Source organism: Dromaius novaehollandiae, chromosome 3, assembly GCF_036370855.1.
Source record: "Dromaius novaehollandiae isolate bDroNov1 chromosome 3, bDroNov1.hap1, whole genome shotgun sequence".
In the NCBI taxonomy this organism is placed as follows: Eukaryota; Metazoa; Chordata; class Aves; order Casuariiformes; family Dromaiidae; genus Dromaius; species Dromaius novaehollandiae.
This window is the reverse complement of record NC_088100.1, coordinates 129,461,788-129,488,678: the sequence shown is the minus strand read 5'-3', so window position 1 is coordinate 129,488,678 and position 26,891 is coordinate 129,461,788. Positions and strand designations below refer to the sequence as shown.

At 37.5% G+C, this 26,891-nt stretch overlaps 1 protein-coding gene across 3 annotated transcripts in view; it reads left to right on the top strand.

Moving 5' to 3' along the window:
* Positions 1-26,891, top strand: part of WDPCP (WD repeat containing planar cell polarity effector) — a 152,570-nt gene that overhangs the window by 27,966 nt on the left and 97,713 nt on the right. For all 3 annotated transcript variants that reach the window (XM_064510127.1, XM_026110411.2, XM_026110410.2), the window contains exons 3-5: positions 22,237-22,321; positions 24,035-24,079; positions 24,915-24,965. In XM_064510127.1, the coding sequence (XP_064366197.1) occupies positions 22,261-22,321; positions 24,035-24,079; positions 24,915-24,965 (157 nt within the window). In that variant the 5' untranslated portion in view covers positions 22,237-22,260. The remainder of the gene's footprint in view (positions 1-22,236; positions 22,322-24,034; positions 24,080-24,914; positions 24,966-26,891) is intronic.

Here is a 26,891-nt window from a genome sequence, read left to right as displayed (position 1 = left end):
TTATTTTTGAGGTTGAGAGGGTTTTTCAATTTAAAGAACAAGTTGGGGTGCATGGCATCTCCACTAATTGAAGTGTTTTTATTAGGAATCTATTCTGGAGTTTTTGAGAGGCCCATAGCTAACCCAGTTCCTACCCAAGCATCATCTTTTAAAAGCAAGAGTAGTGCTGGCTTTGTGTCCTCCTACATACAAAGCAAAGCTCTGATTCCCCCTTTGCCCTGCTTCCCATACCCTGTGGAGTTAACTCCTGGGGTTCCTCTGAGGATGTAATGCTAAAAGTTTTTGGCAGAATGTTTATAAAGAATGTGTGCAGAAAGATTACCCCAGCAGACTCTAGAAAACTGGTGTTCTCATGACATTGGTGACTCAAGGGGCTGTGGGACCACTAAACTAGGGGGACTTCAAACAGTATGTGTTGGAACTCCCTCATGAATATCTGAGAAAAAATGTAGGGTTTTTTTGGATAAAATTTGCTGTTATAGAATTTGCTTTTATTTATATTGAGCAAATGTAACATGAGTATAGCTAGTAATTTAAAAGATTTAACTGTTTTTGAAAACACATCATGTATGTGAATGCTTGCAGGAGGTAGAGGTCAGCAGGTGGAAGAGTAGAATAGGGAGAGGGATTGCAGCTGAAGCAAGGGTTCGGATTATGAGGAGGACCATAAGAGATGGAGGAGAAATGTTAACCATTTAGATTGCAGAAAGTAGGTGGGACTGATGGGATGGGAATATTTCTGCAGTGCAGATGCTTCAATAGTACAGGAAGGGCAGAGAATTTCTGAGTTATATGTTGAAGGTGAGGTTTATAAGGAGAAGTCTTTTTCCTGTGGTGCATTTTGCTGTAACCATGATATAATTAAAAAAAGATTCAGGGATATAGACCATATCTGTGCTTTCTTTCACTAGCAGTAAGCCTTTCAATACACACTTGTTACTGAAAGCACAGTGTATGAAAAGGATATTTGGGATCAGCTGGGCATCAAATGGAGAGAACAAGAGCCATTGAGGCTTGGGAACTCTCCATTTGGGTCTTTGATCTGCCTCTGACTTCTGAAGTAGTCTCATCCTAAAGCAAACTGGGGAAGGTCATTCTGAATCCCTATATTTCTGGTGTGCACCAAACTTGAACAGTATAGGAATGATTATAATACTTTTCTTTGAAGTGCAGATCACAGAAGAGGATGGTACATCCTTAAGTGAGGGTTGGAAGGTGTAGGTACAGTCTAATCAGCATTAAGATTTATGAGACTGGAGCATCATCCTAAATGAAAATTTGTGGACCTTGCATGCTAAAACTGAAATTGTTTACTGAGCATTTGTGAACAACATGTTTTTCTCCCCCCCGCAAAGGCCTTTTTTCCCCCCACCCCCAAGGTATAGTAGGAAGTGTGTTCTTATCGTAAAGATTAGCCCTGCCACATTAGAATTTGTTTTAGAGAAGAGCAGAGTTTTAAGCAACTGAACCATTTTTGCTGAAATGTTACCTCACTCCACCTCCAGAAAAGAAAAATCAACCTGTTGAAGGTACTCTGCGTATATATTTAAGCTCACATATGAAGTTTTGCAATGTTATTCATGACTTTAACAAGGTGGTTTGACACTTCTAAATGGCAAGGCTGCGAGCCCACCTATAACAATATAAGGCAAGTTTGGACATTGAGTGGTGCATTTTTCTAATATGGTAATGCATGCCTCTAATCTTTTAACTAAACATTTTTTCAAGACTTTCATTTTCACAGGAGATTTACTTCTTTGGAAAGTGATTCAGAATGCATATAGATGCAGCTTGATTCCTACTTAACCAACCAGTTAAAATCTGATTTATAGACAATTTTATTGACTTTGATCAGAAAATAGTTCTTCAATCAGAACCTGAATGTTTCTTTTAAGTGAAAAAGGAAATGATAGCAAAATTAAGAATTCTGAGGTCATATTGTAGGCAAGTTTGATGTGAAAGGCATGAATGCAAACTGGCAGAACAACAGCTGAGTCTTTTTTGAAGAAGAAACGTGCTCTATTTTAGACATATATGTTATGTTTCTCATCCGTGAGTAAAAAGAAAGCAGCCGAGGTCAGTCAAAGGGATGGAAATTGGTGCTTTAAACACTAGGTGGTGCCATTGTGTAAAGTTGCATTTCTGTTAAGTTTGTGTGTCAAGTGTGTGAAGGTGAAAAGGGTATTTAAAAAGTCGTGAGAAATGTGTACAGAAGGTAGCAGTTTCAAATGAAAGATTTGTAACACGGGATGAATGAGAGTGTGCCTGGAGTTCTTGTATTGTATTATGTAGAAGAAGAAGAAGAAGGAATATCTCTTGAAAGAAAGCTGTGTGATAAATTCTCATATTATTTTAAGTCTGCTTGGAAGTATTTACCCTTTTGTGTTCCAAAGGGAAAGAGAGAACTTAAGTCGTACTGTGCGAATCTAGTAGCCATCTCCTAGCAGCTTCATATTGTGAATATATCAAAACAAGCTTCCCTTGTGTTACTTCAAATACACCCTAAAATGCCTTAGGATTAAAGCAATCATCTGTAATACAATATTTGTGGCTCATTGTTGATTGGCTCAGAACATGAAATACAGCTTTTTCTTCTTGGAACAGTCAATGTGTTTCCTTCGTTGTCTACTTTACCAAAATTCTGCATTCCTTGTCTAATCCTGAGATATTAAAATAATTAAGTGGGATAGTCACAGTTTCACTAATTAAGCATAATTGGGGTTTGGAATACTTTGATATTAAAATTAAAAAGAAAACATAAAAATTATTTTGCTGAGCATGTGCACATTATTTCTATATATTGCTACCTTTTTAAGCAGTAAATGGGAAGCTTGCTTGCCTTAGGACAGTTGTACTGTTCTGCTGACAGCTTTTTTAGCCAGCAGATCTTTACCAGAAAGTGTGTGCACCTGTGTATATTGGAGCTGTGATTTTAGCTGTAAACAAAGGAATAATTATAATTTTAAGATGTTGTTGAAAATTTGATTATGTTGATGTTTATTCTTTTAGGTAAGATGGTCAAAAGAAAGTCAAACTTTTGTAATAGCCAGTGAAATGTAGTTGTTATATGAAAATGATACATTATTAGTTAACCTCCTGGGAAAAATGTATTTAACTGTATTCAGCAAGTACTGTAGAATGGTTGTTCCTATTGAGTCAGATAAAACATGATTTCATGTGCTTTGTTATTTAAATATATCAGGTCCTAATAACAATTTATGTGACCTAGAAAACACCAAAGAGTTGGCATCAACTTTTAAATTACTTATTTCTTTCAGACCAAGAGCACTGTTCTGTAATAATATCTTACACATAGGGTTGCTTATTATAGATGTTGCATGTACTTTAACTGCTGTGCAAAGCACCTCTCCCATCTAATTACACAAACATATTCTTAATTAATATGACTTGTGTTAGCGTGATCGAGCAATGGGATGTTGTTTAGGTGTGCGTTTTGCAATCCTGAAAGGCTGGCAAAGGAGGAACATGGATACTAAATGTCGCACATCTCATGAAGAAATCCTTGGAAAGGACAAAGGCCAGGACACCTATGCAAGCTTCATCATAATGAATTCCCTTAAAAATCCCTAAAGCATTCATTGATGTAGGAATTGCAGTATTCCTGGCTCTTCCTGATCCCAAGGATCTATGTAGAAAGATGTTGTCGGATATGAAGAGTCAGGTGCTAATTGTATGAGCAATTTTGGCTTCTATTTGAAAGTGCACTTTGGGGAACCAGAATGGTTTGTTTAGTCCAAGTGGGGCAATTTAACTCTATCAAACTAAAATGCCTCCGTTTAGCTTCAGTATCCTCAAGTAACTTTTTTTTGTGTTCCGTACTTTTGTGAATTAACCCCTGAGTAGTCTGGAGATAGGACCTATAGTACAATGTTACGTTGCTTGATTCTACGCTTTGGATCTATTGCTTGCTTCCACGGCTCTGCATTTCTCCATATGACAAACCCTGGAATACTTACAGGAATTTTAGAGTTGGGGAAAAGCTAACAAACTCCTGTGATTCCTGTCCCCATGTCCATTAATTTTGCTACTGCATTTTTGAACTGCTGTAAGCAGCATGGAGGATGTATCATAGATCATGATAGTCATTAATGCAAATAAGATTGTGCACGTGCATGTGTAGTCATGCAGGGAGATGGTTTTGGCTCCGTGATTTCATAAAGCTTTTGAAGTTGTGGCCGTACAGCTAATGAAGGAGGAGGAGTGGGTAGATGAATAGAGTAGTTACTTCCCCAGGACATTTATCTGAAGCAGCTTGATCTGGTGGAGTGCTGCTTTGGGGGTAGATCAGCTAGTTGCATATAGGGAAGCAGGGTCACGATGCACAACTTGGATGACCAGTGGCGGGAGTGGGAATTCAGCATGACAGAGGGCACTTTCCACCTCTGTGCTCCCCCCAGAGCTGCCACCGAGTGTACACATAGGAGAGTTCTTGGCAGTGCAAATAGGCATTTTGCCAGCACCATCTGAAAGCTCATTACACTCACTTGATGCCAGTCAGTTACAAACTAGTTGAATATTGAGAAATCAACTGTTGGGACTGTTGTGGAAATTTCCGATGCTTTAAGGGAGGAGGCTGCTATGAAACGTAGCAGTAATGGGGACATTTCATAAATAGAGTGCTCAACATATTTAGCTGCTACTGAGAAGACAAAAGTACCTGTCTTCTCTCCCCTTCCGCCCTTAACTCAATGCAAACAAAAATTCCGCCAGCAGGAAGGGATACTTTTTAGGATGCTACAAGTGGACAGTGTCAAGTGTGGACAGTACGCTCCTGCTGATACTGCCAAGCATATCTACAGGGGAGCACTCTGGAGGAGAACAGTTGTCAGCAATTTAGTCACTGTGAATAAACCCCTTCAAGGTGTCTTGATGCTGGAGTATGTTATCCTTAGGCAGATTCCCAGGATGTATTGAAGACTGTGTTCAAGAAACCACTGGACAATCCAAGAAGAGATAGCACTGCTGCTGTTTACCAGGATGGTGTCCCCTCTTGGGAGTGCAGCAATGGAACGGGACTGCTAAGTGTGAACTGTTTGGAGGGATGTGCTGGACCTGGCACTCAGCCTGCTGAAGTCGAGTCTTGCCTGCGCCTTTTTCTCTCGTGCGTGCTCTGTAGACATGAGGAAGACGTGGCTGCTGTAATAGCTGTGTTTCTCAACATACTGCGAAGAGGCACTTCTGGTAGCCTTACAGCACTTAAAGGTGTCAGCTAGTCAGGATAGTCTTGGAGCTGTGAAGGGTACATAGGTGTGGAGACAAGACCTGCTCAGATGTGAAGCAATGCCGTGAGGGATGGAAAGTGACAGCCTGCCCGAAGCATAGGTAGGAACATGTCTGTGTAAAACCAGAAAACAAACATACTCTTTAAAGTGGAGCTACTCCTTTTCCAAGAAAGATCATTTAAGGTGACTTCAAATATCAAAAACTTCAGCTCAAATATACCACGAGGCCGTGGCTTCAGGGAGGTCAGCTGAAGTGTTCTATCTGTTTGAATGTCTTTTTTTAGACAAACCCTGTGTTCTGGTGGTTGCCCTTCCTCCTAAATGTGTGGCTTCACTAGAGCTACACTCATTTGGCTGAGTTTTCCCATGACTGCTCAATAATAGTACAGAGTGAAACCCACAGAGAATTAATCCAGTCATGGTTCTGCTAATTTCCAAAGCAACCCCTTTCAGAAAGGGGAGTTTGTAATAAATGCAATCTAAAACCTGTTTACATGGCTGATTCTCCTTCCCCCCCCCCCCCCCCCGCCATGTAGGCTTGGCTTAACCTCATTCCAGATGCCACAGGGTTCTAGCTGAAAGCATTTTTGTAAGAATACTACCAAGAAAATTCCCTTTTTTGTCTTGGCTCTGAAAGACCTGTAAATGTTTAAATGTATTGCTATTGAAACAGCATTGGTTTATAGTCACATAGTTTGATGCCTAAAGGGGACTATGTATTTAATCTTTGACCTGGAAATAATTTAAGAGTCAGCACATAAGCTAAAATAAGTTCTATCTAAATGCACCTTGTTCAGCTCCAGATATATCCAGAAGGGTTGTGGTCCTTTCTGAGTGAATTTCCTCAAGTATTTCACTGTGTCTTCCAGGGGGTTTCCTCTAACTTCATTTAGGTGGAATACTGTTTGAAGAGAAAACAATTGCACAGACTCCACATGAATGATTTTTCACTTCTGCACTCAGGGAAGGAGTAGACTCCTTTTTTGGAGGTTACAGTGCTAACACTCTAATAAACTGTTTCTAGGCATGATGCAGAGAACTGGGTATTACACTTGACATGTTGCAGTCTGATCTACAGGAACAGTCATTTTAAGGAAGGTATGGTAAAGCTTCATATGTGAAAGGTGTGTTATTAAAGATTTATTTCCCAAATTTTAACGTGTTTGTGGTTTCAAGCAGTTCTCTGACATAATGAATTGAGACATGTCTGAGAGGCCTTTTTGAAATGCATCGGAAGCCTAAATGAGCCTCGGTGTATTATTAGGTCAACACCATTTTATGTCTTTACAGGCAATTGGAGTCCTCAGATAAATAAAGCACTTAAGCTTGAGTACCAATGAGGCCAAAAATGTATAAGCATCAATTTAAGTGCTTTTCTAAAGCATAACTTTGGCAAATAAGCAATTTTGGCACTTTTTTTTTTAAGGTGTTATGGAACTTGAAATGATGTACTCATCTAGGCAAGTAGGCTTTCAAATTAAAATTGTAAAAATAACAAGGGTATATACTTGCAAGCAGGAGTTGAAGACCTGAAGAGCATATGCCCCCCAAACGTGCATTTCAAAACCAAAGGGTAGCTTCTCTTGTTGATCCCAGAAGCTCTTTCCAGCTTTTCTTTTCTTTTCCTAGTTGATGTAACAAGCATTTTCCATCTTTAAAGGGTGCCTCAGCCACTGCTTGCAAAGAGGCTTTTATTGCCCTAGCTGAGCTTTGTCTTTCTATAGGGATATAAGATACCTTCTTCTCTAGTTCTGTCAGATTAATGACTTTCTTAAATACTGCCTTTTCTTCAGAAAGGTAAGCATAAACAGATGCTGCTGTTATGATGCTGAGTACTGTTCAACCTCTGCTTCATGTGTTTAACAATGGGAGAAATCCTTCTCACTGTATGTATTATTTCTGTAAAATATACAGTTAAATAAACTCAGTCTTTATGACATAAACATACACTTTGGATAATCTTTTTAATGAGAATAATGCAGACATTATACCCATTCTGATAGTAGAAGATGATCCATGGGGGAAAAAGATACATGTGCATAAGTCAATTATTTGAGAATAGAGCCCTTAATTTCTTCAGGCTTTATAAAAAGAATATGGGCATCTGCACATATTTATTTTAGAGATATAGGGGTAAATCTTCAGCGCAGAGCATGGGGAGTTAACCATGGAACATTCATTAACGTTAATGGGATTTCTATGGCTAATTCCCCACACACACTGGCTGAAAATTTAGCCCAAAGAGATTTGAAAAGTGATGTCGAGAAGCAAGTTGGTCGGTTAGCCTCATTACTTTCATGTTATTAACTGCTCTATCTGCCACTGGCTTTCTGTGAATACCAGGATATTATACTTAACAGTTAATAAGGGACTGTATGCCAAATACAAATTCCAGTATGGAAGTACAATAATGTAGTTATATGAGCAAAATTAGAATATTCCTTTTGGATATTTTCAGAAAAAATCAGCAAAGCCATAGAATATGAAAAAAAATTTATTAAGGTATACTTTCAGACTACAGAACTATTTTACATTTCCAGTATCTCTTCTAGAGCTTTAGCATAAATAGAAAGCATAACTTTTTTCAAATGTAATGGGATCTAACTTCCAATTCAGCCAACTTTGAGCAGGGGGTTGGACCAAATGACTTCCAAGTTCCTTCCAACCTAAACTGTGAGGACTTAATGTAGCATTTTTCCTAAAGTCTTTTTTGGAGTGGTTTACTTTTGTAAAAGTTAAATGAGATAAGATAGGAAAGTCAGTTTCTGTTTATCTTAAAATTCTGAAGAATGGTTGAAAGCTAGGTAAGCTTAAAATGCTATTTCAACTACTAAATGAAGAATATTTTTTCAAGGAAATCCAGAATCTAATGAAATATTTGGCAGAGTAAAAAAGCACATTAGATTTACGTTGCTCCTTTCTGTTGTGTTTAATATATGCAACAGAGAAGGTATGCTGACATATATGTATGTATGTATGTATGTTTACTCACATACATGCATGCTCACAGGTCTTTCTCTTGTATCTTAGCAGTTTTCCTCCCTTATTAGGGGAGCTATTCAATGGCTTTTGCAGCTGTTATCGAGACCAGTCTGTGGCCAACCATTAGAGGGTGCTTCTGCACCAAGTAGTTCTCTTTTCTTAAAACCCAATTTACTTAACTTTTCTCTATGTATTTTTACATTTAAAGGAGAGTCATTTTATGTTTCCCAGACTTACCCAGTTTCTCCTTCTTTAATTTGCATTCCTTTGTCCACTGTCATTCTTGGAATTCAGAGGATTAAAATGAGGATAACTAAAGGTGATTCAGAGAGGGTAGAATGATTAAAAGCAGCAACATTAGCACATTATAATTTTTAATGTAAAAACAAAACAAAATATATGTAGACCCTCACCATGCAAGTGAAAAATGGGCCAGTCTTTTACCAAATCAGTGATACAGAGATGAGCATCTGAACTGTGTACCACTTGCTCATAATATTACTGTCTCTTTTAGAATTAGTTTTTTCCATGGTAGCTCCACTGAATGTATTTGTAGCAGGAACAGTAAAGTAGATGTAATTTGTGAATTTCTGCGGTTATTAATAAAGATTTAAATTAAATCATCAGGATCCCTCATTCAATAGCAAACTTAAAAATGCCCCATCTGTGCTGTAAGAATCTGCAGACAGCAGAGCTGGGAACTGGTTTTACAGACACTTACCCCAGGAATAACATTTTAAAGCCTGCACTTTTGAGCCAGGACATTGGTGCAGGCTGAGTGAAGGAGAATGGAGGTAGGAGAATTTCTGAGAGGAAATTCTGCTATTCTAGAATCAACTAAAAAGACTGAATAAAAGCCTTTAATTTTCAAAAATGGCCCATAGTACAAAGGAGTACATCCTCAATTATATAATCAGTAATGTCTAGATGATGACCACTCAGCAAAGAAATCTGCCACCTGCAAACCTTTGTCTAAGCCAACCTGTGGAGATGCTGACCCTGAAAACATTCCCTCTGGAGAAGTCAGTGCATCTTCCCACAAATCTCCGGAGAGTTGGGTTAAGCATTTCTGATATCCAAATGTTTTTGAAAGCTGCCCAAGCTTCCCAAGATGGTCTCTAGTAGAATGTCAGGGGGATGCTGGGGGAACTGGTACTGAGCACAGAAAAGGGAGGGATGAAAGTCTTCTTCAGGGGCTTCTTCAGAAGCCAGGTAGCCTCCTAAGCCTTAAACAAAAAGGGTTGTGAGGTGTCCTTTCAGTTCTAAGTGGCCACATTTTTATTGCACCTGTGTATGCTGGTATGTTTGTGCTAGCATCTCTATATCAAGGGTTGCTGTCCCTAATTTTAGTCGTACGTCACTTAGATATCTTTTCCTAGATCATAGGGGCCCTTCTCTTATTAGAATAAATACTTTCCTTTTAAGTGTTTACATTGCAAGAGCATGTGGAATTAAATTCTGTAAACATCATACTCCATAACACCTTGGGAATTTAATGTTTGCATATATATATAAGTAATATAAATTTCGACATCAGTGAGTGTGCTTTGTGAAGTCGACATATATCACTGGATGATTAATTTGATTCTAATTCTTCCAAGTGTTTATATGATACCTCTGTATGTTTCTTTCCACTGTTAAAAAGAGTACAGCTCTTCTGTAGAACCTGGACTACCTAGTTCAGACTGAAGTCAAATTGTCTCTAATTTGGGAATAGAATCTAGACAAATAAGAGTAATTTGTCTTTCGGTTAAACGTATCAACCAACAGAATAATTGGATATTTTGAACTTCTTGTTCTTTCTATATAAAATTCAGGGATTCTGAATGGATGCACAGAATGACTGGTAGCCTGTGAATTCTTTGAAGATATTAGGCGTTGAAGGTTATGTCATGTGTCATTTCAAAGCTATTTTGCTATAGATTTTCAAGGAGATTTTTTAAATTAAACCTAGGACAACAGTGTAACAAAGTACTCAGGATCTTTATGACTGTTTATACAGTGCCCAGAAAGCTTTAATGCTAATCTGATAAGTGTTTGATATTGTTCTTGTACAAATAATAATAGTACTGTAATTTGGAACAAAATATTAGTTACTAGTCTACACAACCTGCTTACTAGGGGTTTGGACCATTCGACCCAGTAGTAGTCTTTCCTCTGAGTTGCATGACAACAGGCGTTAGTGTTAAGTTGCAAACTTTTTAGCATGAGCTAGATGGATTTTTCTGCTGGTAGCATATTTAAGTTATTGTTGTAAATCACTGTTTGAGTTTGGAACTGAAATTTAAAAATCAGAACTAGAGATGTATCAGTGACTGGTTAAATGACAGCAGGGAGTCTGCTTATCTTTTAGTAAGATATTTACCACTTCTCTTCTAGTTAGGTAATCATAGTTATCTTTTTTGTGCTTTACAATTGTAACAATTTTGGGGAAGTTGATTCCTTCAGTTCTTGTATTAGAAAGAGCTGCTTTTTATTACTTTATTCAGCAAGTAGCATAAGCTGATAAGCTTAGTCATGAAAAGAAGGGATAGATGGTAAAATATATTGGATATGTTAACTCAGTAGTAAGGACAGTAGGGATGCACGTATTTTGTTTATGTCAATGTTGACTCCTTCAAATCTATCCACTAGGAAAACAAACTTGATATACAGCTGGAAAAGGAAGACAGTAAGCCTAAAACCATGTGGTATATCACCAGTATTATCCAATAAAATACATAGTTGACAATGTATGTCTGCAAAATAGAATATATCCTAATTGGTCAATTAGTGCATCAAGCATTTTATTAAAAAAGCGTGTAGTGCTACTAGGCAGGCAGCAGTATCATATCAATTAGTAATTCTTTCAAGGTCATGAGAAAGAATATGCCGTTCAACTATTGTTGTGACACTACATGGTTGAATGTTAATTGATAGTATAAGGCATAATGGAGTGTGTACAAATTCACATCTGTTACTAATAGAAGCAATATATCCTTCTATTTCAACAGAAAAATAAAAAAGCCCTACTGAAGGGTGGAAGATGTAAGAGGAAGCTATAGGAATGATGCTGATGGGTGGAAAGTCTCGTAGTATCTATAAGACTCATATTCCTCTTCACCTCCTGAACCTCAGAAAATAAAGGAGTTTCTCTAGTTTTCTAAGCAAAACCGTATTTCATACAGTGGGCCTATGTTGGTTGTTTCTGAAATACTAAGAGTTGCCTGAACATCCATTTTACATTTAAAGATTATAGAGCATAAAAAGTAAAAATTCCACCAGTGCATTATTTTCCAGAAATTAAGGACTGGTAGCCTACAGTGACCAGAAATTACAGCAATCACATTTTAAATATATTCTTTCAAGACATGGAACTGGGCTTGGCAAAAGGAATTATCTCTACGTCTGTATCAATATGTGGCATATCAAATAAATATACTGTAATTCTCAGCTTTTTGATGCAGATGCAGTTGATCGTATGATAAAATCACATTTACCATTTTTCATCCAGTGGTGATTGAATTAGTTGCAAGTAGGTGGAAAGTCGCCCTAAGAAGTGTTAAACGGTGTCCACTGTGTGTGTGATCTGTTGCAGATCCTGAAACTCAAGGTGTCTGTGGTACAAATACTCACATTCATGGGGATGATGCTGGCCTTTGGTAAATGGAGTGCCTTTCTGTTGCAGGACAGGTTCGAGACCAGAATTATTTTAATTACTAGTCAAAGGCAGCTCCAGTTATCTCAGTGACAGCTTGTCTTGCTCTGCGCACATAATAGGTGGAAAGAAGTTGAGATACCTGTATTAGCACTGTAGTCGTTTTGGATCCCCTGGGTAGTCAGTGCACAGAGGTTGATTCAGCCCATCTTTTCGTTTCTGTTGCACATGCGTCCCTGGACAACACTTAGCACGGTGGTAGCTGAGCGCTGCCGTGTGCCCGTAGGTCTTTCCAGAGAGCAGCCTGGCAAGCCGAACAAAAGGCAGGATTACCTTGGCTTCTTTGTCAGCACATGCAGAAAGACCACATCCCATTCGGCCCCATTCAGAGCATTAGCGCGGCCAGAGACACGAATGTTTAAAATGAAAGCTCATACTGTGAGTAAACCAGTGAATCAACTGAGCATCACCAGCTAATTCTGTTCGACAGGAAAAGTTTCTTTTGTTTTTGGCAACTGGGTTGGTTAAATCTTCATTCATTGTTGTCAAAAATACTGTTCTGGCTTGATCTTTCTCCTCGCTCACCCAGCTCCCTCCTCCCTGCCGTGCTGTTTGTGTGTCTCATACTGTGGGCTTGAGCTGTTTTGTTTGCATTTTTTTACTAAGGCAAATTTCTGAAATTAACTCTATTTATGGACAAAACAGTTTACTCTCACGGTTCATTTTACTCTCTCCACGCAGTGGCAAAAATAGTTCACAGTTCAGTATTTAAATCTGTGTGCCTTTTATTTTGTACATGATCAACGGCTGAACAGTTTCAATCGTGATTATAAAAATGTTTAAACAAATGCAATTTTTTCTTCAAAGTTATTTTCCCTAATGCGTATCTGTGTAATTACAGCATAACATAAACTATGCTGTAGCATTTCAATCTGAAATTAATTATTGTAACATGAAATTTTCATTTTTGTTTTCCCTTACTGCAAAGGTGAGTATGGCTTAAAACTGAAAAAATGCTAGTCCTTTTCATAGAAACCTGTTTGAAGATCATAAAGGAGTACAAAAGAAGAAAAGCTTTTTGTTTGTGTTTGCAATCAAATCTTTCTTAAAAGGAAGTCTGACACACAGGCATTGTAGCTTTTTTTAGTATTACGTTGAAGAGAGCTAGATACAAGTCTCATTGGATTAACTGGAATTCAAGTATAGCAGAAAAAATGTATTTAAAAATAAATGCTAGCAAAGAAGAAGCTCAATTTAATACGAACTTCACAGATGGCTATTCAAAGGTGATTTTCAAATATTAGTGAAGTTTATTGGCTGCACCAAAACAAAACAGAAGAAAATGAGTCAAAGTAAAGAAGCTACTGAATATTATTTAAATATCAAAATAATTTTAAAATAGAATGCAAAAAAATGCATTTAAAAGACATTGTAGGTCCAAATATAACCACTGTGTTTGTTCATGTAAATTTATTCAGCTCATATAATATACTCAGGAAATATTTTTCTATTTTTAAAGACAACTTGTGAGTATTTGTAAGATTTGTGAATGAAATCAGTGTGTTTGCGAAAGTGCTTTTGAAATTTATTTGAATAAATACTCTGATAGTTAGCATTCATAGTCTAAATTGTAAAAGGTGAGAGCTGAACAGCCCAGTGAAAATTTGTTTGTACATCACATACACGAATAGATGTTCACACTACTTATTCAGTGCTGCACTTACAAAAATTAACTGCTAAATCTGAAGTCTTGCACAAAAATGGGTAAGAATCTTATTTGTGCTGGTACACGTAAAGTTAAAATTCCAGGTTGAACAATGGTTATGTGATTGTTTTGGATCTAAGTGTTTGGATCAGTGTTACCAATAGCAGCAGCCCATGCTGCACGACCAGTAGATAAACTAGAATACCTGTGCATACAAGCATAAACATTTCAGATCATTTCAGATCATTTCAGATCTATTATTGTTGTCAGTAATAGTGCCATAAACCCAGAAATCTCCATTATTAATTTCATATGTGAACAGGTGTTCCCAGTTTAAAGACCTACTGATATATGAACTTCCTTCCTTGCAAATAGGAGTTGCACGAGTGGTAGGGCAATGGAACCAAGGACTTTCTCTGTGCTTGAATAATTTGCAGGTCCTCTCACCTTTTGAAGCTCATTTTTGCTTGGCTTAAAAAATAGAGATTTTATTATCTTCTCTTTCGGCTTACAGTAAGAAATCATTACTTTGAAAATTTATAACCTGATAACCTGAAGTATTGAAAAATGAGTTTATTTACAACAACAAACAGTATCTACAAGAATAGCGTCAAACAGTTTGACATTTACTATTTCTGTAATTTCCTTATGTCATGTGTCAGCACTGGTTATCTGTAGTTTGAATCAGTTATCTACTATCCGGTTTATATAAAGGCCTTCAGGGTCTTTATCAAAATGTGTATATGAACTTTTTACTCTATGAAGTAAAAGCCTGGGTCAATTATATCTATTTTCTGTGACCTTTTTAAATTTTCACACACACTCTTTCAGAGGGTTGTTAGAGATTGTGATACTTGCCTGCAGGATCTATTGGAGAATGACTGCTAGCTTCATTAATGTTGCCAGAGGTGTGGCTGATACATAACTAAATATCTCCTTGACGAACAGCATTACCGCCCTCAAATTCAGCCCACTTAATTGTTGTTAATCTTATTATCTGTTCAGTTAATCAATAGCTGTCTTTCAAAAGTGTACCAATAGTATATATTGGAAGTGTTTATGAAGGAGAGAAAGACAGTAGTGTAGTTTGGGCAGTAGACTGGAATTCATAAGGTAAGAATTTGGTTTCTGACCCTGTCATCATCTACTTGTGTGACAAGTCAAGCAAAATCTTTGCCTACGTTTTGACACATGAATAAGCAATTAGATGGGAATAAGTTACCCCATATAGATTTTCTGCAGCATTTCTGCACACATCCTTGAACTTCAGCACTGTCTAGTTGCAATAGTGCAAAACAATTTTTTAGTTTACAGCTCAGAGAATGAACTGGACCACTTGGAATTCATCCAAGGATTCACATCTTGAACAATGGCCTGCATGGCTTTTTGGCAACATGCAGCTAGTCCGATTTAAAATAATAATATCTATCTCAAACACTTGTGCTTATTATTAATAAAAATTAAGTCTGGCTACTTTTTTTATGGTTACTGTCTAATGACATGCATGGTCCTGCTGTGAGCTCTGCCAAGGTGATCTCTGTGGCTGTGAGGAGTCCATCAGTGCAGAACCAGTTGTGAGATCAGGGCCTCAACATTTTGAATGCAATTAAAATAGACAAATATAATTGTATGAAGCCCAAGATAATTGTTTAAGAAGTAATCTTGATTGATATCAACTGGAACTAAGATGTTTGTTCTAATTTATAGATGAATTTCAGCATGTTAAGATGTTTCAAATTGTCTTAATGTTCTTAAGGAACTATATAGTGAGTTATATAATGAGCTTAAGGAGCTATATGTAGTTAAATAGCTAAATATCTTCAAATATGAAAACTCAGTAAATGTAACTAATTGTAATTGCAAAAAAGGAGGATTATTTTCAGACTTACAAAACAATAATACAAACCACAAAAAGTAAGTCAATGGAGCATGATACAACTTCACAGCATATGGGAATAAATTTACAATGTATAATTTTCATGCCAGAATTCTTGGGTTATCAGATAATGTATTTCCTTTCAATGATTATTCTGCAAGCCATATTTAGGCCTTTCTTACAATAGAAGCTTCACTGTGTGTTTCAATACACAGAGTATTCTGTGTGTTCTTCACCCATCTGCATAATAATTTTCTTACTTAGACTGGGGCAGTTAGAATAAGGAAAAGAATTTGTTTCATTCATGTGTTTGGCAGAAATATTCTCAGTCACTGAAGTCTCTCTACATTAAAGATAAAGGAAATAGCAACAGTAAATGAGATTAAATATTTGTCTAGAACTTAAGACTTAGGATAGTTGAACAACTTGCTGAAAAGATTCTTGAACCAATATTTTAACATGAATAATTATGAGCTGAATAGATTTATAACAGCATGTCTGTATTTCTACTTCTTAAAATCAGGGTTTGCTCTTAAGAGCAGAGGTCATTTTCATTTATAGGAAAAAAGTTTTTTTCTTAGAGGAAAAGAAATTTAAAGGAAAAGTAAACAAATATAAGAATAAAGGTCATTATGCTGCTAAAAGTAGCAAAGAATTCAGGCAAGGAGGACCAGTCCCAGGTTTTGGAGACAGTAGTTGTAAGAAGGGGCTGAGAAAGTAGCAGCAGGCCAGGAAGGGGCTGAGTTCAACAAGCATCTTAAGAGAAAAGGAGAAAAAAAGAGCAGAAGCCCAAGTCTGCTTACACGGGGAAGGTGACATACTGAAACCTGGAGGCAGTGAAACTGAGCAGAAGAGGGTTGGTGAAATACCAGTGGGTCAGCTGCAGGAGGTCTCCTCATGGATGCCAACAGAGCAGAAAGAACAGGGACTAGCAAAGCCACGGTTACAATTACAGAAGGATTTGTAACCCATCTGATCCAATTTATAGGTCAATCATTTGCTTTATGTAGCCATGGCATTTTTGATTTGCTGTTGAATGATAAAACAACATTGACCGTTTGGCTGACCACAATCTTATTGTAAATGGGCCTCTGATGCTATCATGCATTATGCCCCAGAAAGCTTCTATTTAGTATGCACACATCTCAGACTTTGCCAGTGCAAAGTGAAAGATGAAGACTAAAACATCTACTTGTTAGAAAATTAAGTTAAAATACCACAATTAAATGAATTAAACATTTAAGAATGAAGTGAGAATAACTTATTTTTTGCAAGAGTTTTTAGGTGATATAAATTCTAACCTGTGAAACCCAAAGAAAGGATTATGCAATGGATCATCTAGATCAGACTGCCACCATTGCATGCCATAAACTTCTAACTGAACTAGAACTATGCCTTCTGGGCTATTTCTACAATGTCTTAAATCTAAACATTTGTGAAATTTAAAAGTGTTCTGGCTAAAAATTCAACACTGATCTTACCAATGGACCCCAGGAGCCAAGGCCTTAAAACCTGACTGGATTCCTCCTGCATTGCTGGATTTCTACAGAGGAACAAGAAACTATTCACACATTTCAATTACACCATCTACTCTAAACATTCAGTCCAGTGTCACAGATGAGAATTAGCCTGCTTACTGTCTTGTATCCATTTGTGAGAAACCAATACATTTGGGAATATCTTTATGACAATTTATTCACCAAGCAACAGAACTAATGAAGTCCAATTTCTAAGGAATTTGCTCAACAGCTCCAGTGATCTCCCCCTGCCCAGCTGACATAGCTTTGAGCTTTGTGCTTGTCCCTTACGTGGTATTGGTATAGCCTCAGCTCTTCACAGTTCCCATATCTGCTCCCTTCCTCCGTTGTAGACTCCGTCTCCCCCTTTTCCACTACAACCTGCACTCCAGTGCTCTCAGGTTCCTGCCCTCCTTTCTCTCCCATTTCCTTTCCAATTCCTCCCTGTGTTTGCTGCACTCACAGCCACCATGCCACCAGGCTCATCTATAAGCTATTCCCCCTTCATTAGATCTTCCAGCTCGGCAAAAAACAACATGCTCCTGTTGGGCTGGGTCTACAGGTCTCACCAAGCAGAATGATTAAGGTCTCAGCTGTCACTGCATCTCCCTCAGGGCTGGTACTAAAAGACAGTCTTTTCCTTGTGCCCACCCTCAGATTTGCACAGCATTTACAGGAATTATATATTTTTGACACTTTCTGAGAAAACAAATCTGAAAATTAGGACTTTATTATGCATGTGTTTATTGTATATCAAACAGGCTAGAGCTTTAGACAACTGTAAAAAGTGGAAACCCATCCCATAAGGTTGGAAGGATGGTTTGCTATTAATATCTATGGGAGTATGACTGAGTTCAGAAAGTTTGTACTGGACTATTTTTAAATGAATAATTAAGTAGATTTAAATTTAATGCATCTAAAATGTAAAAGATTGTTTAGTATGTTTAAAATGTTCCTTTAGATGCCTTGCAGAAAGAAATTGATGCATCTACTCAGCATGTACAGCAGTCTAGTCTAATGTACATTGTTCCATCTAAACTTTATCTTATAAAGTACTACATCTGTGAGTCATATCTATGCTGCATATCTGTGCATCATCGCTATGCTGCAAGGAGATGCTTTTTGGCAAAGGAGAAATTGATCGTGAAGAGGAAGAAAAAAAAGAAAATGACTTCTGCTCCAAATGTTATATCACAGAAACATAGAGTAAGTTGTAGGATGGATGGGTGCCTTGCCGTGTTTGTTGAACATTTGGTGTCTGATAAGATATAAAACAGACATTGGGAATGAGCTCTAGTGATGCTAGAGATATGATCACAGTGCAGGGGGAAGAAAGGAGGACAAAACTAAGACTTTATGGTAGTTTGTTCTGAAGTCTATAAATAGGAGAGCTATTGTGTAATTCATCTGAAGTTAAACAAAAAAAAATCATTTTTTCTGGATTAGCATCCATCATAGCTAATAAATTTTGCATTTTCCTCATGCATACTACACAAAATGTCACAATATTTATACGCACACAAACTACTTTCATTTGAATATGGAGATAGAAAATCTTTCAGTTTTAAGGTATGACCTTGTAAATTTAAGACTATCATTAATTCAACTAATATATTAACATATAGTAAGAAAAGATTAGACCCAGAGAACTTGAAAGCCAGCTAGAAAAGGAGAAAACAAAGGGTGGCCTGTGCTGGTTCTTACAAAATAACTCCTAGCATAGCGTTGTTTGCCATGAAAGTCTGATATCATACAACTAGTGAAAATGGATTTAGTAGTGTTTTCTTTTATTTGTGAATTTTGTCCTGCAACATCTTCCCAAACCCACGTCTGAAGTGGCTAGACCAGTATGCCTGAGTGCACACATGGTTGCACTGGGTTTGTAACTTTGCCGTGGCATAGAGCTATCTACTGTCCGACTAGCTTTGTGTTCTGCTTTCCGTGCCCCTCCTAGGGATGCGTCCTAGACTACAGAGACATTTGGGGCAGGGGAGTGTCACTCCAAGCGAGTTTCCATAGGTTCATTTTCTTGGGATCTACTCACCTTGGGAGCTGGGGGTTGGCTTGCAGAAGCACCCTGCTCTCCCAGTAGACTGTGCAGAAAGATGAGACATGTAATACCAGTGCTCTGATCCACTCAAGTAGTGCAAGGTTCCTAATTCTTTGCCATTACAGCAGCTAAGCTGAAAACATCGAAGTAACCCCTAGGTATCAATTTCATCTTTTTTTTTTTTTTTTAATGTTATGTTATGAAGTAGTCTGATGGTTATTTTCTGTATCAGTGATTAAACAAAGGTTTACTAAACTGAGCAATTTTTTTTTAAAGAAAGCACTTCTAACCTAGATACTGGAGCAGGCTAAACGTTGCAGAACATCTCCATTTGTCAGTGAGCTTTTGCAACCACCAAATATCCCTATTGTTTGTAGAAATATTGTGAAAGCAGACAGTCAGCGTTGCATGAGTCAGAAAAAAGAACTAGCTATTAAACTGAGTTCCAGTTTTACCTTAACAACAGACTTATTTTATCCCATTTTCCCAAATTCTGCTCAGTTTTAAAGGGCAAGGGGGAAGATTCCTTAAAGCTCAAATGGGAGGATGTTTTACAGTTTTGCATGTCTAAAACTCTGCAGGAGCTGGGCCCAAGTCCTGTAGTTAAAGGAGCACTGTAAACTCTGAGAAGCACTTTTAGAAGACAGGAGGGTCCTTCTCCCACCCCCCCACCCGAATTGTGCTGTAATGTCATGATGTGGCTAGATTTAAGATGTAGTTGGGTAATTCTGAAAGTTGGCTTGCATTTCTTCAAGAGGAACTACAAGATAGAATAATTCCTCAGAACAAAATATTCTGACTTAAGCAAGTTTTCATTTCTTTTTTGTTGTTGTTGTTGTAAACAGACCATATTTCAGATTAGGACTGGTATTTTTTGGACAGATGGTCATTTTCACGGGCACAACAGTTATCACCGTTTGTATAAATTGGTTGGTTTGTGGCTGGATGCTCAGGGTCCAAAGGAGGAAGCAATAAACTAAACTGTTGTTTAGTCCTCAAGGCTAGAATAATTGACAAAATCAATCTTTTACCCTGTTGGAGCTACACAGAGAATTTTGCTCCCTCCAGGCTGTTTGGTACAGAACTGAAATACAATTTTTAGGACATTGTTGGTTTTTTACATTTCCATACAAAGCTTTCTTCTTTTTTCATTTTCGAGTTCAAATTTTTGAAGTTAGGAGTCTTGAAGGGTGAGTATCCAGTGTTCATTTGAAAGCTTCCTCCTGTTTTCTGGAGGCCCACCCCTGACACCCAGTAAAAAAATAAGGGCTTGAAGGTCTTCTTTTGGTGCTTAATCCTGTATTCCCTGATCTGTCAGTCTGGAGGCCACACAGAATATTAAAATGTTGTGGGATACCTTTATATTCAGTAGGAGGTCACAACTAAAAGGACTTGTGCAGCCTACATACAAAATCTTTAGAGTCATTTTGAGAACTTCTGTTAGCGTATTTGTCATGCCAAAGTCTCCTAGTCTCACCTTGTCTGCTGGCAAGACATGCCTTCTCTCCAGCTGAACAGATTGTCTGACGATCAAAGGCTTTATTTTTTTTTTAGCCAGACTATGATAGGATTTTGAGAAGTTCACTCAATTCAATGACTTCCTCTTAGTGAGAGATTCTAATCTAGGATCTTTGGGCCTTGGGGAATATAAGTTTTGTTTCACTTGTTAAAGTAAGAATGGAACAAAAAAAATACCCAAGAAAATTATAATATACATTCTCCTTTTTCTGTAGTCCACATGCAAAATGAGGGGCTGCCCTCATCCATACTAACACCAAAAGAGGTCACCATGCCATTAATCTCATTGCATTTTTTTCCAAACCTAATTCTCACCCAAAACAAAAGTATATTCCATTTATTAGATGTGTGTATGTGTGCTGTGAGCTTTTTTCTTTTTCTTTTTCTTTCTTTTTTTTTTTTTTTTTTTTTGATAGGACTGTGGGACTTAGTAAGTCAGCAAGAACTTTTGTACATTTGGGGATCAGTGTAAAGAATATGCTATTTCCACTTGGTGCTATTTCAGTGGATTAGGCAGTACATGAAAACATACATATTAACTTGAGTGATAATACCTCAAGGTCTCATAGCTCTGCTGGGACTACGATAGCTTTCTTGATGCTACCTGAGATTCTTACACATATTTTTCATCACAGCGCTCTTGATGTTTATGTCTGATACTCCTTATGATAGCAGTTCTCCAATCATCTACTAATTGGTTCATCTCCTTGACAACATTATCTAGAGCACACAAGTGGAAAGAAAATGAAGAGCCCACTTCAAAAGAGGAAAGAAGTTTGTGTACTGTATTGTACCAGCAGTTATTCTTGAAGTCTGTTGTGTTTGTTCAAGTTCCCCTTCGGAGTTCAGCTTTCAGTGGAGTCTTGGGTTTAGCCAAAGAAACCAACGTAATTGGTCTCATGGCCCATTTGTAACTGCAGCACTAAGTATTTGGTACCACAGGAAACTACTCAGGGAGGTCTCTTGGTTTCTGTGTTTCGGAAGATTCCCAGTGCTCCCTTGAAACGTTACACATTTGCAAGTGTGACTGTTGAGGTGGATCACTCAAAACACACCCAGCAAACAGTTAATAACTATAGTCAATGTACATAATTTCAATTCATATGTTTTACATGCTTCACATCTGCTATTTTGTTTGGTATTAATTGATTTAATACTCTGCTATTTTGTTTGTTATTAATTGATTTAGTACAAGTGCTTTGTCTTTATTTAGCATTCTAACTGGAGCCCGCAAGTATATTATGCTCAAAACTGCTTCTTGACTTTATTGGCACTTCCTAATGTGCAGTGTGTAAAAAAGTTAGGCCCCACAGTAAAATTCTCGTATCTATAAGCCAGATCTGTAAATAGTGGCTTCACTTTTGCATGTGTCAAGGTAATAACCACACAGTAGAAATTAATTATAACACGTATACGAGAAGCACCGAGAGCAAAGTTATTTACTACAGTGAGACTAACTGTAAATTCAGGCACAGATATTGATTTGGCTCTTCTCATATATACATATATTCATATATATATATATAAAGACATTTTTCTCCTATTCATTCCCATGTATCATTCATTTTGTGGAGAACTACAACTTACAAGTAACAAATTATCACCAATGCTAAGCTCTTTTACTACTTAGTTTCTGAAATACTTGCAGTTTCACTGTTGATAGAGGGTAATTAGTTTGCACATGTGGTTTCTTTTCTTCTTTTGATAGTGCTAAGGTTCCATCTACCATCAGATGTCTTTCTGCCTGGCTGAGATGCACCTATGGTCTTTGAAGAATACCTTACATATTAGAGGTAAGTGAGCTGTTACCTGTTACTAAAACAAAACAACAAATCCTCTTGGTGGATGTTAAACTGATATAAAATTCTGAATACCCAAATGAAGTGTTTTTTATGCTTAAGAGAAAGAAAATTAGACAGAAATACAATGTTTGAACCTTGTCAGCTTCTTTACTTATCTCATCACGGAACTGGAGCATCATTTCAACTCTAAAATGTTATGATTATGTTTAATTAGATGCCTTTTCCCTTCTAGGAAGCTACATCCTGCTTGACTGTAGGCTTCAGTGTAATGACTGTAGGCTTCAGTGTAATGACTAGTTTGGGTGAATGAAGATCAATAGTTGAGTTGATTTGCAGAGGCATTGTGATTTGTACTTCAGCATGAATAATAAAAATTGGTGCATGTTCTGGGTATTTTGCATGATTACTTGAAATTTTAAAGTATATATTTATCTTATTCATTGATTGTTCCAGGAGACATATGACTAATTACCAGCTTTGTGGAAATTACATATATACATCTTGCCTTGTTACTGGTAAAATCTAATGCTCAAAAAACCCACTGGTTTAAAAGTGGATGATATCAAAATGTTATTTCTGACATTTCATGCAAATCATAGTGTACTATAGTTTTGTTGCAAACCATACATGAATATGATTATTGAAATATTAACTCAATATGTCTTAGCTTTCCACCTCTATACGAAAACTATTCTGTAACAATAATTTAAAATAGTCAAAAAGCTGTATTTCATACAAAAATCTGATGGTTTAAATAAAACACATAGTTGTGATTTATTGCAGTTAAAAGTGTACTGTGGCCTACAGCACCCATTTCCCACCTTTGACCGTCTTGCTTCCTCTCTGCTCATTTATTCATTTCCCACAAGTCTTATTCTAAAATTCTGTGTCATACTAATGTTAAAACATTACAACTTAAAGTCATAGTAGCTCAGCTAGACTTACTTGGTGGAGTTTACCATGGCATGCCTAAGTATCTACCGGTGAGCCAGATCAGGACCTGGCTGAAGTGGTTTGCAGTCCCAGTGTGGCCCACATATCCGAATTTCTTTGCCATGGAAATCAGGACAAGAGAGGGAGACACTCTATATCTGCTGTGCACTTAGGTCTCATGTTAATAGGGAGCCAGTGTACGGCCAAAGTTTGCCCTAAGCCGCGGGAACTGAGAAGTGCTTTTGCATCTGATAATAGAAAGATAGACAGTAACACCTATAGCTAAGAGTAAATATGTCGGTTCCTTTGAAAGGGAAGCTTCGCGGAGTTCATGAATCTTAAAAAAAAAATTGTTGTCTTCAACTCAGCTGTGTCAGTCATCAGAAAACATTTTAAATTCTTCTAAGGTACACTCTTTGCTGTGATCCTCTCCTTGTGGATGAACAGAAAAGATGATAATTAGGAAGGTGGTAAAAAATTACCTAACCATGTCAGCAGCTGGAAGAGAATCAGAGTGTATGTGAAGGAAATGACAGCTCCAAATTAATGTAGGGACCTGTCATATACTCCTTGAGCCCTTCCTTGCTGATTCTTGAAAGTCTACTGGTATGCAGACTATATGCTGTCATTTCTTCACACTACCCTATATTTTAAAACCTAATACTCTGCTCCAGCTAGCAAAAATTGAGAAGTTGAACTTTGCTTGCTAAGTTGTGTTTTGTTTCCGGTGTCACATTCCATAATTAAAGATATTTCTATTCAATTGTATAGGTGAAGATATTGGGATCCACCAGTACTATGACAAGAAAGAACCAGGTAAAATAGAATTACTTAACTATAAATAAAACTAAGCAACGTTTTCTAATGTTCAGTCTACTTTGATGCAGAGTGTTTGGTTATATGAAAATGCAACTTTGAATATCACGTTAACATATGCCTCTGAAAATAGCAAACTTTTTTGTCATTAAAAACCCTAGTGGGAGCATGTATTCTAAATGACACCTTTCTAATGTGCTGCAGAGTATTAAAACAACGTGCTAACATCGTTTTAAGGGCCTGTGCTGTTTCAGGCGCTGGGTATGGCCATCATGCTGCATTTGCCGGAGTCCCAGCAGAGGGCATCGTGAACGCGCGAGAACCCGCAGCCTTGGCCTCCTGGAGCCTTACCTGATCTCTGAAATAGCCATTTCAGAGTGAATGATCAATTTTCTTTATCTGATTAATCCTGTTAATCCTAGAAGTTTCATGATGGGCCAAAAGGTCTTTTCAGCTAGAGTTACTTCCCGTTTCTGGCCAGGTGAAAGTGGAGGCTGGCGTGGGCATCCCGGGTACTTGGTTGCGTGGTTAATACGCCGTCTCCCTGCTCCTGCTGACAGACTGACTCAGCTTCTCTTCTGGATTCGGTTGCAGCTCACTTCACTATCTGATGAGATTGGAGGCTCAGTAATAGCAGCCCACCTGTTGGGCTGCATAAGCCTTTCTTTCACTGCAAATTTAAGATATCTGACTTATGAGGTGAAAACATCAGGACTGTCTTAATTTTTTGTAAATTTCTCTGTTTTATCAAAGTGTATGAATCTTCTCTCTAATATTAATATTTGCTGACAGCCGTTGTAAGGATTAACAAACATCTTTTCATCCTTCCCTTTAGTACCACAGATGAAGTATGGTTACTTAGAAGAGAAGCAAAAGCTAGCAGAATGTAAGGACGTTTCTAAGTTTCTTGTTATAGTAAGACTGAATTATTAATTTGAATTGGTGATGCCCTGGCAAAGCATTCAAATAACCTCAGACTAGCTTTCTGCACGTTCCTTTTGCTTGAAGACAGACTGCCACAGAACCACAAAGCACAAAACAATTGAAAAGTTGTAACTACTCCTTCCTGATATGTTTGCAGTTTCTTTTTCTGTATCACTAACCATGGTGGTGTGCATTGCTTCTCAATTCTGTTGTTAAGGAGAATCACAAAAATAAACATAATCCAGGGATTTCGTTATGAAGTTTAGTCTGCAGATGAGCAATAAATGTTTTTCCAATCAGCTGTTGAATTGAAACACCACCTGCTTCTAAACTGAAAATTGTAACTAAAATACTTTCAACAGAAATAAAATTATGGGTTAATAATCAGCTGTCTTCACAGAACATTTTTTAGCTTTGAAACATTTACGCTGTATTCTGAGTTCCTGCCTTATCTGTTTAAAAGCAATTTCAGTTTATACTGTTAAAAATTTTTATATTAGTGTAACTTTTCCCTGGCTCAAGTTTTACAATTCCTGCATAGTTATTATAGCTCAGACTCTACGCATTGATGTTCAAACATTATTACCTAACAGCTATGAAAAATCTAATTGATTTTTATAAGACTTCACAAAGTAATATCCTGTTAAAATTGCATTAACATTTCGTCTGATCATAATGAAAGTTCATTGGAGCTGTGGGTGCATTGGAAGGCAAAATTCACTCCGGAAGGGCACGTTGTTTGCAACGCAACAAGGTGTGCTTAGAGCAGGATGAAACCCCAGTGCATGCTGCCATATGGTAAATCTACCCCTGCTGTGGAGGGCTGGGTGTCAACCACAATCGATACCGTCCTGCTAGGGTGGAGAGCTGAGAGAGGGCTGCGAGCAGGGAGGAGCATAATGCATTTGCATCCCATGTGCTCTGCATGGCATTACCCTACAGGCGCTTCCTGTAGGAAAAGAAGTGCAGGCCCAGATAAATGGAGTTATACAGAAGTCTCAACTGATATCCTTTAGACATGTGGCATGCAAAAGGAGCCCGAGCTACTGCATCTTGTTGCTGTAAATATAGGGATGGCCCAAGCGCAAATCACTACATAGCACATTTCTTAAAGAGGAGCCTTGGGTAATTTTATTCACAGCTGCTGATTTGTATATTTACCTCGATATCTGTACAGGCAATTTCCCATTTTGCATGTATGGATAAATATTCCAGTATTTATGAAGATACCTATTGAAAATGTGATCTTACATGCCTAATTAATATTATCATAACAGTTCCACCAACACTGGCTTTGGTCCAATAAAATACAAAGAGAAGTTGTATGTTGGTGTGCTCTTTTGTTGATATATGAAATCCTTCATTTTTTCACTCTATAGCGCTTCTATTGTAAAATACTTTTTGCAAGGGGGGTTTAAACACAACTGTTAAGTTATTCAGTCTGGAAGTTGGCATAAAAACTGAGAGCTCAGAGCTCAAAACTTTTCATCAGGTTTCCTTTAAATAGGCTAAATATGCAAAAAGACAATGTATTCTAGTTTCTCATGATTTTCATTGTATATTTATGAATGGAAAACTGCTCACTTTTAAATGATGAAATTTCACAAGTTATTAGAGTCTGATTCTCAGCCATGAAACAAGCCAATTACTAACAATTCCAGAGGAAGCTTTGCCATCCTACTGGTTTCAGAATTAATGTGTTAGGCCAGAATTTTCAAAATAGTTTGCCGAACAGTACTAAATACATTAAATGATTGTAGGCAGCCAGGAGGACTCTGACCTGAGTGAGCCTGGCAATCATGCTCAAACATTTTCTCTTTCTTTGCGGTTTCTTGTTTGATTGACTTGGTAGATTCTTATGACCAAATTTTTAAGAACGAATACTATA